The sequence below is a fragment of the Geospiza fortis genome, unplaced genomic scaffold, assembly GCF_000277835.1.
Source record: "Geospiza fortis unplaced genomic scaffold, GeoFor_1.0 scaffold450, whole genome shotgun sequence".
NCBI lineage: Eukaryota > Metazoa > Chordata > Aves > Passeriformes > Thraupidae > Geospiza > Geospiza fortis.
In genome coordinates, this window is record NW_005054416.1 from 1,367,140 (window position 1) to 1,385,470 (window position 18,331).

Sequence of the window (18,331 nt, forward strand, 5' to 3'; positions counted from 1 at the left end):
GCCTCGCTGCGAAGGGAGCGTGGCCGGCACAGCTGTGCGGGAGAAGTGGGCAGCTGCCGGCCAGGACGCAGGGACAGAGCGGCCGGGACGCAGGGATCGCATCCTCTCTGCCTGCATCCGTGACAGCGGATACGCGTGGCTCCGTGGGCTCTCACTCCAGCTTGGGAAAGAAACCGACTCATCACCCACATGAGCAGCACGGAGGTGACACAGCAGCAGGTCCCTGCTCCGGCAGCGGCGTTGAACCGCAGAGAGTGCTGCTCAGAGCCCCGGGAGGCTGAGGCGAGCGGGAATGTAAACACACAGGGATTTGGAATAACACAGCGTGTTGGGCTGCAGGAGGGAGGCAGGAGCAGGAGGGAGGCTCGTGAACAGGGATGGAGCATCACCATGGGGCTTGGCTTCAGCACATCTCTGTACAGTGAAATCAGGACGCAATGACACTTTTGTTATGTGTCACCCTGTACCGAAATTGCTCAAAGCCCAGCACGGGAGGGAAACATCATCCTTCCCACAGGCTACCAAAGCCTCCCTTCTGCTCATGGAGCAGTTCCACAGGCAAGAAACCACATCCTCTGTCACACATACACACAAGCGCACGCACTCTTCACTGCCCTGAAAGCGGGAGGGACAGGCAGTGGGACAGAGCAGGGGACAGAGGGGCTTTCCAGAGAGCTGCTGAGAGGGAGACAGTGGTCCCACAGCAATACAGTAGCCTGGGAATCCCATCTGGCAGCCCCAGCGGGCTTTTGGGATTTCCCATCTTTTTTGGGATGTAAACCACTGTAGTCAGGTCCCTGTGGAGGATCGGGGAGAGCCACTGCCTTGCCTGAGGTGCTGTGCAAACACGAGTTCCTCTCCCACATCCTGTACCTCTTGCTGTGGTTTGACCTCGCCTGACAAGGCAAGATTTGCTTTAACCACAGCCCAGCCCCATGACGGGGCCATGGCTCCCAGGGCAAAGGGGCCGTAAGCCCAGCTGGCCCCACAGACCCCCTGCAGCAGTTTTACCTCACAAACTGATTTTAACACCATGTCCCTTGTGTGTGCATAAAGCAAACAGGTCCCTCATATACTGTGGGCAGCCCCTCAAACACAGCCTCTGTTTAAACTCAAGCTCTGTCCAAAACTGGAAGATGTGGTCCCTTCTGGCCTGGGAAGCATGAGGCAGAACACTGGAGATGTCCAAGCCCATCTTCCCCACTTATCTTCCACTTTTCCCTTGAGTTTCTGGATCAAACACTAGCAGTGCCCCAGCTCAGTGTGAGCCCAGCTTTTCTACCACAAGCTGATCACTGAGTCCAACCTGTGCTCAATCCCCACCTTGTCACCCAGCCCAGGGCACTGAGTACCCCATCTAGTCACTCCTTGGACACCTCCAAGGATGGGGACTCCACCTACCTGGACAGCCCCCTTCACTACCTGACCACTCTTTCTGTAAAGAAATTCTTTTTTATATCCCACCTGAAATTCCCTGATGCAGCTTGAGGCTAAACCCTCTCTTCCTGTCACTAACAGAACCTCATTCCAAATCCCACACTGCTGAAATAAACTCTCTGTTACCTTGTACTGAGTTTGCATGGCCAGGTTTTGGTAGCCAGAGGGCTACAGGGGTGGCTTCTGTGAGAAGCTGCCAGGAGGTTTCCCCACGTCCAGCAGAAGCCATTCTAGGCAGCTCCAAGATGGATGTGCTGCTGGCCAAGGCTGAGCAAATCAGGAATGGTGGTGACATCTCTGGGATGACATATTTAAGAAGAAGAAAAAGAAACTTATTAGGCAGATAGAATTGGGTCTAGAGAGGAGCAGGGTGAGAGGAACAGCCCTGCAGACTGCAAGGTGTGGTGCAGAAGGGCAGGAGCTGCTCCAGGTGCAAGCTGAGATTCCTCTACAGCCTGTGGTACAGAGCATGGTGCAGCATGTTGTCCCCCTGCAGCCCACAGAGGGCCATGGGTGTGTAGAGATCCACCTGCAGCCTGTGGAGGACCCCACACTGGAGGAGGGGGATGCCTGAGAGGAGGCTGTGGGCCTGTAGGAAGCCCATGCCTGTCCAGGGACCTGCAGACCCATGGAGACAGGAGCCCACGCTGGAGCAGGTTTCTTGGTAGGACTTGTGAACCATGGGGGATCCACCTTGGAGCAGGCTGAGTCTGAAGGTCTGACCCCATTGTTCTGTGGAAGAATGACCCACAATGCAGCAGTACATGGAGAGCTGCTGCCCGTGGGATGGACTCACATTGGAGAAGTTCATGGAGAGCTGTCTCCTGTGGGAGGGACCCCAAGCTGGAGCACGGGAAGGACTCCTCTCCTGAGCGGTAGCAGAAACAACTTGTGATGAACTGACTGTAACCACCATTTCCGTCTCCCTGCGCTGCTGTGGGGGGAGGAGTTAGAGAAGGGAAGGAGGGAAGATGTTTTTGAGGGTTTTTTTACCTCTCATTATCGTGCTCTGATTTTGTTAGTAATAAATTCAATTAACATCTCTAATTTGAGTCAGTTTTACCTGACAGTTTTGGGTGAGGGATCTCTCCAAGTCCTTATCTCAACCCATGAACCTTTATTATATTTTCTGTCCCTGTCCAGCTGTGGAGGGCAGTGATAAGCTTTGGTGGGTGCCTGGCACCCAGCCAGGGTCAACCCACTGCATATCTTCATGAATAATTCCCCCCACTTCTCTGCTCAGTGGCCAGCCAGCTGCAAACAGGGCAAGGATCTTGAAAAACAGGGAAGATGCAGCACATCCAGCCCTGCCACCAGCCAAAGGCTGTCAGGCCAGGACAATTTCCATCACATATCCACAGCAGAAACCATTCAGATGATATCCAGCAGCACAGCCCCCTGTGTTTCCCCTGTTAGCTCTGCTGCTCTCCTGAGGAGCTAAAGCACAGCCTGCATGATCTCTGTAAATGTATGTCTTTTAAATGAGAATTATGGGGAAAAGCTGTGGTTGGGAAGACAGAAGGATAGGCAGGGAAAGCAACACCATGGCTGTTGCTGCTGCCAGCCTGGATGTGCTTTGGTGGGCAGCAGAGCCTTTACTTCCCCTCTGCTGGGGCCCCCCCAAGAGCACAGGCCACAGCAAAAGCCTATTTTATTAGTATAGTATAAAGATTAACCCTCTTTTCCCCAAAAAAGCTCTCCCATCCCTTTCCTAAGGCAGCTGCTGTGGAAGGGAATGAGATTTGAATAACACAACCCTGCTGAGGATTTATGAATCTGTCCCTGCCCCTGTCCCAAGATCTGTTAGATATTGATTCATTTTTACCTTCAACTCCAAGGTGCTGATCAGCCTGGAAAGTGAAGGCATTATTTATGATGTGTATTAAAACCAGACCTCTCCAATGCTGAAGGACAGGTTTAAAAATCTTTGTTAAAATTAGGTTTTCTAAGGTGGAAGGAACACAATCTGAATTTCACACCATCCTGTCAAGGTTCTGACACTCCCTAGAAAAATTGCTCTGGCAGGAATGGATCTTAACAGTGATCCAGGAATCATTTTGTGACAAAACATAAATGTCTGGTCACATAACTAAATTCTCACATCCATGGACAGCAATGCACTGAGTATCTCCTGTATGAAGTGCACCTCAAGATTCACTTCCTCAGCATTTTCAGATGCAGCTCAACAAAATATTCCTGACAAAGCACCTCTGTCCACCCTCTATCCAGAGATTTAGGCTGAAAATTAAACCCTGGGGCACTTCCTGAGTGACAACCACCCACTGAGGCTGAATAAATATGAAGCTTTGGAGGAAGGTGCTACCACCAGGACTTCAGAAGCTCTTTCTGACTCTTTGTGACTTTTATAAACTCTTGGTGACCTACCTGGCAATCCAGAAAAGTGAACTGTCTTCAATCTGTAGCATTGTAAAATTCTAGTCTACTGTCATCTGGTATAGACAGGAGTCAACTATAACCAAAAAAATATACACAGTTGAAGGTGAGTTTTGTTAAAACTGCTGGGAGCTGCCTACACGGCAACGGTTTAATTAACTGTTCAATCACATTTCCAGCAGCCCATTTCCATTTGTGATTCACACTTAAAGGCTGTCAGGATGCTAGACAATTTCCTTTAAAAAGCTGGATAAGCCCCGATTTGCTGGATACAAGATGCACTGAGATCACTCACAAACACATTGCTCAGCTGCCCAGAGTTGGAGTGTGAGGACAGGCTTGGCCAAAACAACAACCTTCAGAGGGAACCAAACCCCAAAGAAATCAGCTCCTTCTGCCTGCTTCATTCACAGATGTAACAACACAGCTCTGATGTGTTAACTTGTCCCCAGAGTGATGGATGGTGACGACTCTGAGAGAATGACCTGGTGGGAGCAGTCAGCCAGCGCAGCAAGGACTTGGGCCTGCACCCAAATAACTCCAGAAGCAGCCAGAATAGGAAAGCTGCAAATAGGAAAGGAATTCTGCAAAGTAACACACATGGGATTTAAGGAGGTTTTAGGAATCAGCACCTAAAACGCTGCTTGGGCACAGATGACTTTAAGCGTTCATGATGGCAACCCCACAATGTGGTTGGTGTCAGGTTCCCAAAATGGAAGGTATAGTCCCATTGGAAGGTCACAGCAGGAAGTTTCACCTTCCAATGGCAATCTGCTAAATTCTAACTGTTTAATGGCACTCAGACCTTTTTGGTAAGAACAAAGTTGTTCCCTTGTTGTCCATTTAGGTGGGTTTGGATTGACTTTCTGTGCGCAGCGGCTGCACACCCCTTGCCAGCCTGCCTGGTGGGGGGAAATGGACATCTGCCTTGCAAAACTGAGAATCAACAGCTCATGAACACCATGAATCAGGATGATCACAAAAGAGAAAAAACACTTCTTCTTCCATATACCCTCTGATTCATTTTGTCCAAGCCAGTCCAGCAGCATCTGTTCCCAGAGCAGGCAGAGGGGACTCCACAAGTGACAAAGCTGGAATGGCAGGCAGGAAGAAGCCGAGTTGTGCGCTCCAGCCTCACAGTCAAGGCGTCATGGTGGTTGTGGTGCTGCCTCTGCAGTGGTGGCATTACTTGAAGGTGGCGTTGAAGGCCCTGCCGATGACGAGCCTGCGCACCTCGCTGGTGCCCGCCCCGATCTCGTAGAGCTTGGCGTCGCGCAGGAAGCGCCCCATGGGGTAGTCATTGATGTAACCATTCCCACCTGCCACACAAAAGAAGCCACAAGTCACTCCTTGTCCCTGATTTCAGGGTGGGACAGCAGAGGGAAATGTTCCTGCACTGTGCTGGGCTCTGTCCAGCCATCAGTGACTCACCCAGGCACTGGATCCCATCCAGGGCCACCTGTGTCGCACACTCTGCTGAGTACAGGATCACTCCAGCACAGTCCTATGGGACAGTCACAAAGGGACAGTCAGGAAAGGTGTCGCCTGCCCATCTCCAGTCCCTGTGCTGCCCTCATGCTGCCATCACTCTACAGACACCTGGTAAGAACCCTGAACTACTTGATCACAAAGCACAGGGACAGGGAGCTCCAGCAGTGTCCCTGTTACTATAGAACACACAGCAGGTCTGTAAAGGCCACATGAAGACAGAAGAAGAAAAAAAATTAAAAGTGCACCAGAAAAGATGGCTCTCTCACAAAGGCCCATCAATCGCCCAGGAGACCAACATGATTTGCTTTGGGATGCACAGATCTGTGCTCCCACTGTTAAACACTCAACATCCTCCTCCAACAGAGGCATGGTGACAGGTGGAGGTGACAACACCTCTAACAACTGCTACAGCCCTTACAACAACCAGGACATCTGTCTGGGCTTCTAATAAACACCTATTGATGCTGCTAAATCTCCTGCCTTGTAAAAGGAGGCTTGCTTTTAATTTGTGAGTGAAAAAAGGTACTTTACGTGTGAAAAAAGGACCCTTTGGGCTGTGGGGACTTGTTGTACAGAGGCTCCCCCCAGCTGAGGCTCTGGGACTGGAGGAATTGCCCCAGGACACACAGCCCAGGGAGGAGTTGAGCTCACCTTGGCATTGAAGTGGCCCTGGTCACAGGCTTTGGCCACGTTGTAGACATACTGCCGGCAGGCCATGAGCCGCGTGTACATGTCTGCCATCTTGCCCTGCATGAGCTGCACGGCCCAAAGACAAGGGACATGAATTAACAGGGGTGAGGGGAACCACCCATTCCCTAAAATACCTCAGAGGAACCAGACATGGGAGGAGACATGGACCCAGCAGACATGAGGGAGCAGGAGGTTCTGTTAAGCCACAGACCCCTAGATATCAGCTACAGTCCCACACCCACCAACAGCGATCTCAGGGGAGCAGGCTCAGAGGTCTTTCCACCTTCTCACCAGATCATAGCATCCCAGGATTCCTTGAGTTGGAAGGGACCTTAAAGTTCATCCAATTCCATCTCCTTGCATGAGCAGGAATCTTCCACTACCCCAGGCTGCTCATTACCACATCATGCAGCCTCAGCATAAACAGCAGGTGACCTCCTCCATGCAAAGCCCCCACCACAACAAAGCTCTCAGTCTTCTTAGTTTTAAAGAGAAAAGAGGACAAAAAGTCCCAATTCCTTTTCTGCCTCACCTGGAAGTGACCAATTTTCTGTCCAAATGCTTCTCTGACATGCAGGTATGGAATTGCGTGGTCAAGAACAGCTTGCATGAGCCTAAGAAGAGAAGGGGGAAAAGGGAAACAGTGGAACTATTAATTAATAATGATTTACCTTTGGAAATGTAACCCAAGGCAAAAAGGTTCTCATAGCTAAAGTGATATCCTGCTATCTTTCTACAGCTCCACTCAAACAAGGCCAAGAATAAAATCCAAAGATCCCATATTTCTCCCCAGTGCTCATTTGGGACATCCTGTGGGAAGGTCTGACCTTTTAATTCAGGGGATTGAGATTTGAAGAGCTTTCTCACAACCACAGCCATGACAGTTTGTGCTCCTCTTACCTCCAGAGGCCCTCAACTCAAGGAATAACAGCCAACACCATAAAAAAAAGCACAGGTAAGAATAAGGAGGGGGAAAAATCCTCCTCATGCTTTGTGGAAGTTGATCTTTCTACAAGAGGATTAGCCCAGAGAGACCACTCAGGAGGACAAAAGGACCATGGGGTGCCAATAATTACTGGGGAGCTTAAGGATTGAATAAATGAAGAACGAAACAGTTTGTGAGTCTCTGGATAATGTGTTAGATTCTAAGGAATTGATAATACAAATGTGCTGGTTATTCCCTGAGTAATAATGCAGGGATACACAAGCCAGCCACTGGGGACTGAAGCACATTTATACCTCTGGAAATTTTTTTATCAAGACTGTTAATTTCCAAAGCCTGCTCTGGAGGGTCAGTGGACATTTGCAGGCAGACTTGCAAACATTCTTTCTGGCATTGCTTCTCTCATCCCTTGCCCCTCACATGGGGCTCCACAGAGATGCTTTCAGATTGGAAAATCACTGCATGAGGAGCTGAGAGCTCAAGGATGAGAGCTCAGAGCACATTTGAGTGAGCAGTGGCTGCTGAGAGGGTCCTGAGGACCTTCAGGACAGCCCAGTTGAGCAGCTGTGCTGGTGCTGGAGTTCTGTGCTGGTTTTGACTGGGACACTCAGCAGCCACGGGACCTCCTTGCACCTTGCTTCGTTCCCATATCTGACCTAGCCTCTTCTCTTCTGCTGCCCCAGTAACCCAGTTCTCCATCCAGGATCCATCCTACCAAGAGCTGCAGGCCCCAAGGGATCCCCACCGGCTTGGCAATCACCAAGGACCCTTCTGGCCTTACAACCTACAAAAGATGACAAAACCTTACCCCAGGGGGCCCCCGGACAACACGAGCCTCTCCAGGTCCAATCCACTCATCAGAACATAGACTCCTTTGCTCAGTGTCCCCAAGACATTTTCAGCTGCAAAGAGCAAAGAAAAAGTGATTTATTTATGTGTAAAACTCAGGCAAGCTGCTCACTGAGGACCTGTGTTCAGTGGGGAGAGGAGCAACCTGGGCCAGTGGAAAGTGTCCCTGCCCACAGCAGGGGGTGGGACTGGATGAGCTTAAGGTTCCTTCCAGCCCAAACCATCCTGGGATTCTATGAAAAATGACTGAATAGCCTGAAAAATTTCCTGGAAAAAACTGTTTCAACTTCCAAAGCCAAAGATTAGAAGGAGCATGAATGGCCAGAGTGCCAAGTGCATTAACTTCCAACACTGCAGTGATGTGCTTCTCCATGTCATCATCCTCTTTCCACAAGAACATGATGTTCCCTGTGGAGGACTCCTGGGACATGATCAGAGCACCGGGGCACTGGCCTTTATTATTTCAGGGTGGAGGGATTCAATACAGTTAGAAATGTTAGGTTTCAGCTGAAACTCTTCCACTTTAGCTTCTGAAAGTGTATATGGGGAGCAGGAGAGCTCCTTGCTCTGCAAATGTGCAATCAGAATTTTTATAATAAGACATCTTCTCCATTTGCTCTAAAAAGGCTGCAATTTTTCTATCAATAAAAATTGCCACTGGAATAACAAATACTGCTATTACAGAGGCCTCTGTAGTGCTAACTAACAGGGGAAAGGACATCCATTTTCAGGCCCTGGCCCCAAAAGAACTCAGAAGTGTTACAAGTGTTGGAAAGTCTCCAGTGAAAAAACCTTTAGGGCAAAGTAGCTCAGCACCATACAAGACAGGAGCTCTAATGGAAACAAGTTTCTTGGGAAGCTTCAGCAAGGCTTTGGAGAAGCTGTGGTTAACAACTAGGTCCATGAGGGTGAAAGAGCAGTGACCTGACAAACGATGTGCTCCCTCCCTGCAATCCAGCAGATTGCACTTTTCCAGTTCCATCAGCTCCCTCAGAGGCTGCCAGAGAGAGATAAGCATCTGCAAAGCCCTCCAGGTCACAGGCTGAACATGTGTGTAATTAGTGATCCAATTTACCTGATCAAGAACACAGGAAACCACCATGATTTGAACCCAACTCACCCGGGACCTTGCAGTCTTCAAAGATCAATTCACAGGTATTAGACCCTCTCATTCCCAGCTTATCCAGCTTCTGGGCTGTCCTGAAACCTGGCATTCCCTGCAAAGTCAAAGCAGTAAAAATACATTTCACATCTCAGTTCCAACAGACTTAAAAAAAAAATCATGAGAGATCTGTGAAATTCCCCTGACCACAGGAACATGTGTAGGGTGCCAGGAGGGAGACAAAGTGACCTAAGAACAAGACCAGGTCTAAGTGCAAGTGCAGAGAAAGCAAATGGACAGAGAAACACACACATATGAACCCTGTGCACCCATTTTCTAATGCACATAAACAGCAAATAAGTAAGTTATTTGCACAGCTGCCAACACAGGCTCTCCTACAGCAAGGGTTGGAAGCTCTGCCACGAACTGAATTGTTCTAATAAAGAAGTTATGTCCATCAGAAGGTTTACTGATCTCAGATTCTGTTTTATTAAATGTTCCTTTCCTGCCTGAAAGGCAGAAAGTAGTTTGTCTTTGAGGAGGAGGCTGGCAGCTATGGAAGGAAAACCAGCTGACTTCCAAATGAGGTTGTTAAGGTGAAGGATTCTGCTTTAAAACCCTGTGGGAATGACAGACCCTACCCTCTCCACGATGAAGGCGGTTATGCCTTGGGATGCTGGGACAGCGTTCATGTCAGTTTTAGCGTAGACAATGAGAACATCCGCATCCGGCCCGTTGGTGATCCAGAATTTGTTCCCATTCAAAACAAAGAAGTCTCCTGGAAGCCAAGAGATGAAATGTGTTAGCTCATGACAGCAACGCTGGTATTTCCCACTCCACTTATTCCCTAACAGGCTTCCCATAATCACTTAGGTTGGAAAAGACCTCCAAGATCATCAAGTCCAACCTTGTGAACCAGACCAGAGCGTGGAGTGTCATGGCCACACACTTTTTTAACACCTCCAGAGATGTGGCCTCCAGCACATCCCTGGGCAGCACAGGACAGGCTTTACCTTTCTTGTCTGCTTTCAGCTTCATGGACACAACATCAGAGCCAGCATTTGGCTCGCTCATGGCTAAGGCTCCAATGTGCTCCCCACTGATTAGCTGGAAGAAAGGACAAATATTAGCAAAAGATGAAGACCAGCAGCACGGTTTGTGTTCCCTCTTTAGCCCCCTGGCCTGTTTTCCTGCACTGCACCTCCACAGTCACTGTTCTCCACAGGAACTCAAACAAGAGCTGCTGCTCCCGGCACAGCCTGAGCAAGGAGCTCCCTTGTGCTGCACGAAGGAACAGCAAATCCCAGAGGGATGAGAAGGGTGACTCAGCTCTGTCTCAGCTACACAAGCACAGCCCTGCTTGCACAACACATGAGGAAGGTGCCAAGGAACATGCAGGCAGCCATATGCCTGTCCCCTGCTCCTGCCTGGGCTTTCGCTGCCCTTTTACACAAACAGGAGCTGGTGAACACAAAAGGCCAACGAGGGGGTGAAAAGGGATGGGAAAGTTCTCTGCAATGTTCTCATGGCCCAGTCCTCCCACACTTGCCCCACAACAGCAGATGGACCCTCCTCCTGTGCCTGTTCACACCAGGGTCTGGCAGAGCTGTTGCTTCTGCTTCACTGTTATTTCATCCTGCCCTTTTCTCCTTGCCTTTTTTCCCCTCCCTGTGTACTTTCATCTATCTTGTCCTCCTTTTGATCTCTATTTTTTTTTAAAAAGAAGGCTCAATGCTTAAGATATGTTCAACCAATTCAATCCATCAGTGCACTGCTACAGAAGTCCACATGAAGTGCTCAAATCTATTTAAGCACATTTAAGTGCTCTGTCAGGAGCCAAAACAAGTCAGACCTGAAGTGACTTCACATCTCATTGAAAGGCAGAGAATGAAGCATGAAAATACACCTGAGGAAGGAGGACAATTCAGGCTGCACAGTGCTTTGAGGAACTCACACTGTACTTTGCACGTTGTTTAAATCAAGTTTCTTGTGCTGATAATTTCACTGATAATCTCAGTAGCTGGGATTCAATGTGCTCATTGTTTTTATATGCATTTAAAAACAGAAATCTAATTAATGCACTTCTGAGTTGCAACATCAATGCCCCAAATGATGATGAAGTTTCACATATGGTTAATTAACAGCCAAACCAAGCATTTGGGCAGTGAGAAATGGAAAATATAAAATAGGAAAGCAGTGACTTTCATTCAGAGATCTCAAAGTGATTTGGGAATTTGAAAGAATATTCTCCAGTATCACCTCAAAGCCTCCCTTAGTAACACAACTCCAGAGAGCTGGGCTGTGCTGCCTGTAGACAAGGACACAGGCATGGGATGAGGTCAGTATGGATTAATAGGATAAAAACTGACAAGCCAGAGAAGGGCAAGTTTGGCACATTCAGTATTTCCTAAGGTTTGGTCACTGAAATCTGCTGGTGCTTAAGATGCCATCCTTGCAGCCAGGACCCAAATGCTTTGCAGTGCTGCCCCTCCTCCAGCCACATACCTTGGGCAGGTACTTGTGCTTCTGGGCCTCGTTGCCGTTGCGCACGAGCTGGTTGATGCACAGGTTGGAGTGGGCCCCGTAACTGAGCCCCACGGACGCTGAGGCTCGGGAGATCTCCTCCATCACCAGCACGTGGTCCAGGTACCCCAGGGCAGAGCCACCGTACTCCGCTGGGAAGAGAGGAAAAAGCTCACGTTACCCACCACATGCACAAGATCCCAGGGCTGGGCTCAGTCTCCAATGAAATCCAAGACACTGAGAATGCTTCTGGATTTGACTGTTGCCATCCCTGAGCTGGGCACTTCTAGCTTTCCCCATCCTTTCTGAATTTCATTTTTCTCATCTTAAAGTCACAGGGATATTTTGTCTTCAGCATAATCTATAATTCACTCGTATAACGTAGTTTATTTGTAGAACATGCACAAGGACACATCTTGAACATGCTACTGACATTGAGTAATAATGAGTCCTTCTCATCAACCTTCGTATTGTCACAAAGATTAAATCACCAAGTTGCAACCTCCTTAAGGCGAGAACAAAGGAACACAGGCAAGGTTTGTAAAATCCATGTATGTTTGCCCCTAAACAAATGAGAAATTCTCAAACTGCTCAAAAATGTGACACTAAGGACTTTTCTAAGCCTACAAATGTGCAGGACACCAGAATTTTGATGAGTGGCCAACTGAGAATGAGAATGATCCATAAATGTAATTTGTCAGTGACAAGCACGTAGATTTCAAGAGAGGATGAAGTGAGATAGAGCAGCACTGAGACCCCAGCTAGGCACATGGAGTTGAGCCTAAAACTAATAGTAAAGATTAAAATCACACAGTAGAACAGGGAGGGAGATGGCAGGTAAAAAGAGAAGGCTGAGAAATACGTAACAGCCTTGAGGAGCCAACAGCCTACATAAACATACACACATGTCCCTCTAAACACATTTATAGACACACAAATACAGTCACCTCCCAACCTAAAAGCTCTGTTCTCCAGGTAGGAAGCAAGTGGTTGTACTGCTAAGAGAAGCACTACGACAGGACATGAACACCAAGAAGCAGCTGGGGAGATAAGGTGGGAGCACTTACTTGTCATCAATGTGGAGGCTGCAAGCAAGAGCAACAAGGTAAGAGCAAACCTCTGTCTGTGCTCAGAGTGACCAAAGGGCACAGCTCCAAGGGGCTGCTGTCCCAAATTCCTCAAATTAACACCACAGCCACTGGCATCACACACAGCCTTTCCTCCCATGTCCCTCATTTTGACTCCTGTTTTTATCTGCAGGGCACTTTATCCTCTAAAATCTCTCCCTACCACAAACCCAGGTTTAAGGGTTTGCTATCAGTATCATAAAAGATGGGCTTAACCATTTCTCATGTATGCCAAAACAAGAAAGTTTTTATGAATTCCTATATAATTGTTGGGTTTGGTGCTTTGGCCTCAAGAAAGGTGAGGTAACTGTTAGCAGCACAAATCCAGGATTGCTTTGCACTGCAAGAGGAACAGGAAAATGATCCTGCCAGACACCTCCTCATATAACACAAACCATGGTGTGTTCAAATGATGCTGTGCTTTCTACTCTTTGTACATTATATGACTGTAATATCATTCCATGGAAACAATATATTTACATTTCCTCACTTTGCACTTTATAAAACAAATGGAAAGTTACAAACACCACAGTTATCTTAGTTTTAGGAAGAAAACAAACAGCACTGTTATTCACAATGTTCCCTTAATAGACTTGATGCACTGGCACCCAAACATGCCATTTAATTGTGTACACCCTCCTAAGATTCCACACGATCTTTACATCCTAGATCTCACTCTCCTCCAATAAAATCAACATCAATAAAGAACATACAACTCCATAATCCAAAATAAAGTGAAAAATCCTGGGCATAGGAGGATTTGAGAGTTAAACCTTTGAGGAAATCAAGAAGGACAGGACTCGTGAGGGGATGGCTTATTTATAGTGTGGGAAACTGCTGTAAGCCTCAGGCACAACATCAAAGAAGAAAGAAGGTAAGAGTGAGGAAAAACAGGAGCAGCAGTAAATGGAGAAGAGGAGAGAGAGAAAGCAGAAATGCAGAGTCTTTCAGCGCTGAAAGCGAGGCAGAGGCATTATTCTGAGGCATTGCTATTCAGCTGGATTCTGCAGAGCCTTTGCACAGCCACATCCAGAAAACAGACTTTTCCATGGGGAAAGAAAGGCCCCATCAGCCGCTTTTCTCCACTAAGGGCTTCTCCTCACTACCCTTCCTTGGTGCATTCAGCACGATCACACTCATCTGTAACACTCATCACAACACTTTTCACTAACCTGCACAAGGCTGAATAAGATTTCCCCTGATTTTTTTCCGACTGGTTGGCTGTGGTCACTCCCCATTAGTTATCACAGATTTTCAGGGCATTATTTTAGAGCCTTTAACTTCTCCCATTACAGATGGATGTTTGTTCTGGGATACTTTTATCTCTAGCTCTCATTCTTCAAAACTTCCTTCATATTAGAAAGGCACAAATACGTCTGAACTACATATGTTACATCTGGAGAAACTATTTCTGAGCAGTGCTTTTAAATTGTGAAAGGCATTTTGTCTAACAGTGAAAAAGGATCCAAAGTCAGAGAAGAAAAAAAATGGTTGAGAAAAAGCTTTTTTAAATGCAAAGATAGGACAAAATGGATGCTATACCACAGACAAGGAAGGCTGTTGTGAACTGGAAAGTGAGAGTTTTAGTGGTTCTCATTTGTTTGAAGTATCACCGATCAGAAGGCAAAAGATCGCAAGAAACTTACCAGGGGCTGTGATTCCCAGAACTCCCAGTTCTCCAAGTTTCTTCCAAAAGTCCTACGAATACAGAACAAGCAATCAGCCCAAACTGGCAGTCTGGGCATCAGCATAACAAGTTTCCCCAGGGAGTTCACTGGACACATGCATTTATCTGCCAGATATCACAAGAATGAGGCAAATACAACCCTAATTCCTGTTCCTCCCCCAGTGCAGCTCCATCCTTGGAACTGAGAAACCACACAGATTTAAGGACAGTAGTTATGCTACACATGGGAGGAGTTTGTGGAATTCAGTGAAAATTCACATGCCTAAATTTAAATCTGGAAGGACACCTCCTAAGATTTAACTCTTTGCCCACTCCAATGAAAATTTTTGTGTAACAGCATAAACTATCCATTACCAAAACCCTGGAAATATGAAGCTATGAGATGGCACTTTAAAACTCTTCCAGTAAAACAGGAGCTGGCAACTAAAGCCAAGGAAGCATCCTCAGGGGAGATTAAAAAAATGGGAATGCCACAGCCATGACAAATGCAGTAGCAAAGGATGTTGGCACCAGGGAGGCCCACATGTGTCCTGGTGGGGCCATCTCCCTGCTGCCTCTTTCCTCTGCTATGTGGTGGACACATAGGTGAGTGCTCCTCACGTGACCTTGGTGTCCGGCCATAATTATCAGAGACTTCAAAAAGTATCATACAATAGCTCTGGATGACATCTGGAATGCCAGGCTAAATTTATACACTTCACTTCAAAGCTGCACATACATCCCTGGAAATGTCAACATCAGAGCTCTAGGAAATGCTGGCAGATGTTTAGAGCTTTTTGAGTCTTGCGGAGCTTATAAAAACCAATAGTCAGATCTCTCATTTCCATCAATCAAAGCACCCTGTGGCACAGGATTTGTTGAGTTTATTAGAAAGGCAAGTTTCAGCATTTGTACACAATATTTTCACAGCAAATCTGAAGAGGAAATTCATGTCCAAGAAAGGGACTGAGCCAGGAGTACACAAAGCACACTGGGGGAAGGAGCCAGAACAGACAGGCAGGAATCCAATGATAAGAATCCCAACGAGACCATTATCAATCTATTATGATTATTGCTGGGTTCTGCCCCAGGCTGCTGAAAGTTGGTAACAAATGCTAAAACAGGAAATCAAAAAAAGGTTTTCTCTGTGGCTTTTAAGTTTGAAAAGTTAATGCACATGTTCCTGTGGTGTGGCTTGGGATTGTCTGGACTAATGCAGAGATCAAAGCCCAGAGAGGCTTTCAGAACCACACATGAAATACTTGCCCGCATGCCTTTGAATTCGTTTTCCTGGTCAATCTGTTGGGCCTTTGGAGCTAAATGCTCTTGGCAGAACTTTGTCATGGTCTGTCTAAGCTGGGAAAAGAGGGGAGGAAAAACACATCCATTACATCTCAGCAATATATTGTCATCTTCTTCCCCTGGTCCTGTCAACATTCCCTCATGAGGCTGCTCCAGCATCCCAAACCCAGAAGCACAAGACCATAAGGAAATCCATGGTTCAGGTAACTGGCTGAAATACCACTTCAGAGGGTAATTGCTTTAGCCTTTTAAAAAGGACTTCATGTACTTTAGTCCCTCTCAGCATTTAACCTTAACTGTACCCTGACATGAGAGAATGTTCCTGAACTCCTGCCTGCACTGGGGTTTCAGGCATATCTTTGGGCAGGGAACTTTGGAAGCTGATGAACTGAGTTTATAATGTGCTAACCCATCCCACAGCTGCTTACAGCATCATTTAATGGCGTGCAGATGCCTGCAATAAGCAGGGATACTAATTAAAACATGTTTGTGTGCCAAACTAGAACTACATTACCTACCTTACTACCTTCTACAGTGGGGAAATTTGATACAGCCAGGAATGTTCATTAATCCAAGTGTTAAAAACTCAAAATATTTTTCTAAATTTTATACTCTGAACACTTACATGTATGCTACAGAAGTCTATAAGCATACTAACAAAATGTATATAGTATCTTACATGCTTTTAACAGGAAGATTTAAAAACTTGGTCTTGATTTTTATGGTCAAATTGAACAATGCTTTTCTTTTCTTTTTGGTTCTTTATTCCCACATATTAATTCTGATGAAGCAACAGTTTTAGAGACTGAAACCCTGAGCTGTTAAACCAGAACCTGTATAAGGGGCAGGAACAACAAACCAGAATATGCCCACACTCCTCTGTCTTTCTCTGACCACCAAAACCTAAGCATCCTCCTTTTTACAACTGAGAAGATATGTTAAATTTCCAAAGTCACAAAGACCCTGGATTCCAGTACTAGCAAACAAGCTTTTTCTCCATTGCTAGATTTAAAAACCTAAAAAGAGCCCCAAAAGACATTAGATATCTTTCCACTGTGACAAAGCTGACTGCATTACACCTGGGCAAAGAGCTTAAAATAAATTAAGACAAGCTTAAAACCATAATAAAAAAAAGTCTTAACTAGAGATTGAGGATGAAGTCAGACAGGCAGCTCTGACATCCTAAGCCAGTTTATAACAGTTATATTGCCTTTAATTCACAATTTCACTAATATTACTGAAGATTATTTCTGATGGTTTTTTTTTCTTTTTAGCTTTTCCATCAGACAGATAGGAATAAGATGAATATTTTGCATCTTTTTACATCTGCTGAAAATAATAGTACAAAGAAATGTCAGTTTGAGCTGATAAGGCCATAAACATGAACACAATCATGGTAAGGAATAATTCTGCAGCAAGAAAGAAGAACAACTAAGTTTATTTTGCACATCCATATGCTTGCATCATCAGAATTGTCTGGAAAGTGAGGCTGTCGTTCCAGTGTTCCACTAGCAGGAGCCTGTGTGGAACAGTCCTGGGAAGATACTGCTCTTCACTCCAAGCCCTGGGGCAGAAGGGAATACATCTGGAATGGTCAGCACTTGGCTGCTGCTGCACACAGAACACAGCAAAGCTAAGGATCATAGAACACTGAGCTGCAAGGGACCCACAAGGATCATCAGTCTGCTGGAAATTATCTAACTTTCCTAACTAATGTCTCATTAGCTGTTTTAATTAATTGTAAGCATGCCCACTTGTAATCAGCATTAGTTACGTTCCTTTTTCACACACACTTACTTTGATCATTAAATCACTGAAACCTTAGGTTTGCTAAAACTAATCCTGAGAAACTCCAATAAATAAAGCCTAAGGAAGTTGAAGATTGGACGCCTGGGATCTTAAATTTATGGCCCTTCAAAGACGTGTTGAAGAAACCAGAAGACACAGACAAGACTGAAACCTAGAAAGCTGGAAACTCCCAATTTGAGAAAAAATGATAAAAGGACTAAAAAAAGTCGGCCAGATAAGCATGAAGAGTGAGAAATCAATAACCAATAGAGGACAGAACACTAATTAATAAAGAGAATGATGCAACTCAGAACCAATAAACTTTTGTTTGCTAAATATGTGTAAGTGAAAAAGTTTTGTGTCTTGGGATTGAGTGGAAGTCAGAACTTTGTCAGCCACACAGACACGTCGTGGACAAGAATAAAGTGATGCCTTACACACTAACACTAAAGACAGTGTAAGAGTCTTGTTTTTCCCAGTGTTTTCAGAGGTTTTCAGTAAAACGTCCAACTCCCAGCCCTGTACAGGAAACCCCAACAATCTCACCCTGTGCCTGAGAGCGTTGTCCAAATGCTCCTTGAGCTCTGGTAGCTTTAGGGCTGTGATGATTCCCTGGGGAGCTGTTTCAGTGCCTGACCACTCTCTGGAGGAAGAGCCTTTTCCCAATACCCAGCCTAAACCTCCCCTGACCCAGCTCTTGCCCTTCCCTGGTTCCCATCACTGGTCACCAGAACAGAGATGTGCTGCCCTGCATGTCCCCTTGCAGCAAAGCCGCAACCTGCAGCGAGTTCCAAGAATTATCCTAAACCTTTAAGTGCCCCATTGGGCAGGAGAGCAAGCTGGGAGAGCTGCAACACTCCTGTTGGGAGGATGTGCCGCGACCCCACCGAAATGTTCCTTTGACGATCACGTTTCTGCCGGTTATCGCCTATCCAACAGGCCACAGGCGGAGGCCGGCGCCGTTCCCTTAGGCAGTGCGGCGTTCCGTGGCGAGGCCGCGGGCCGGTCACTGCCGCGGG

The 18,331-nt window shown here is 46.6% G+C and overlaps 1 protein-coding gene across 1 annotated transcript; it reads right to left on the reverse strand.

The window, feature by feature from the left end:
* Positions 1 to 3,942: 3,942 nt before the first annotated feature.
* IVD (isovaleryl-CoA dehydrogenase) lies at positions 3,943 to 15,579 on the reverse strand. The gene is made up of 11 exons (XM_031061563.1): positions 15,489 to 15,579; positions 14,203 to 14,254; positions 11,412 to 11,581; positions 9,920 to 10,013; positions 9,548 to 9,684; positions 8,925 to 9,021; positions 7,764 to 7,857; positions 6,545 to 6,626; positions 5,974 to 6,078; positions 5,263 to 5,335; positions 3,943 to 5,150 (listed from the first exon to the last, which is right to left on the reverse strand). Exons 1-11 carry the CDS (start codon positions 15,564 to 15,566, stop codon positions 5,017 to 5,019), a joined length of 1,116 nt encoding a protein of 371 aa, XP_030917423.1. The 5' UTR covers positions 15,567 to 15,579; the 3' UTR covers positions 3,943 to 5,016.
* Positions 15,580 to 18,331: the final 2,752 nt, after the last annotated feature.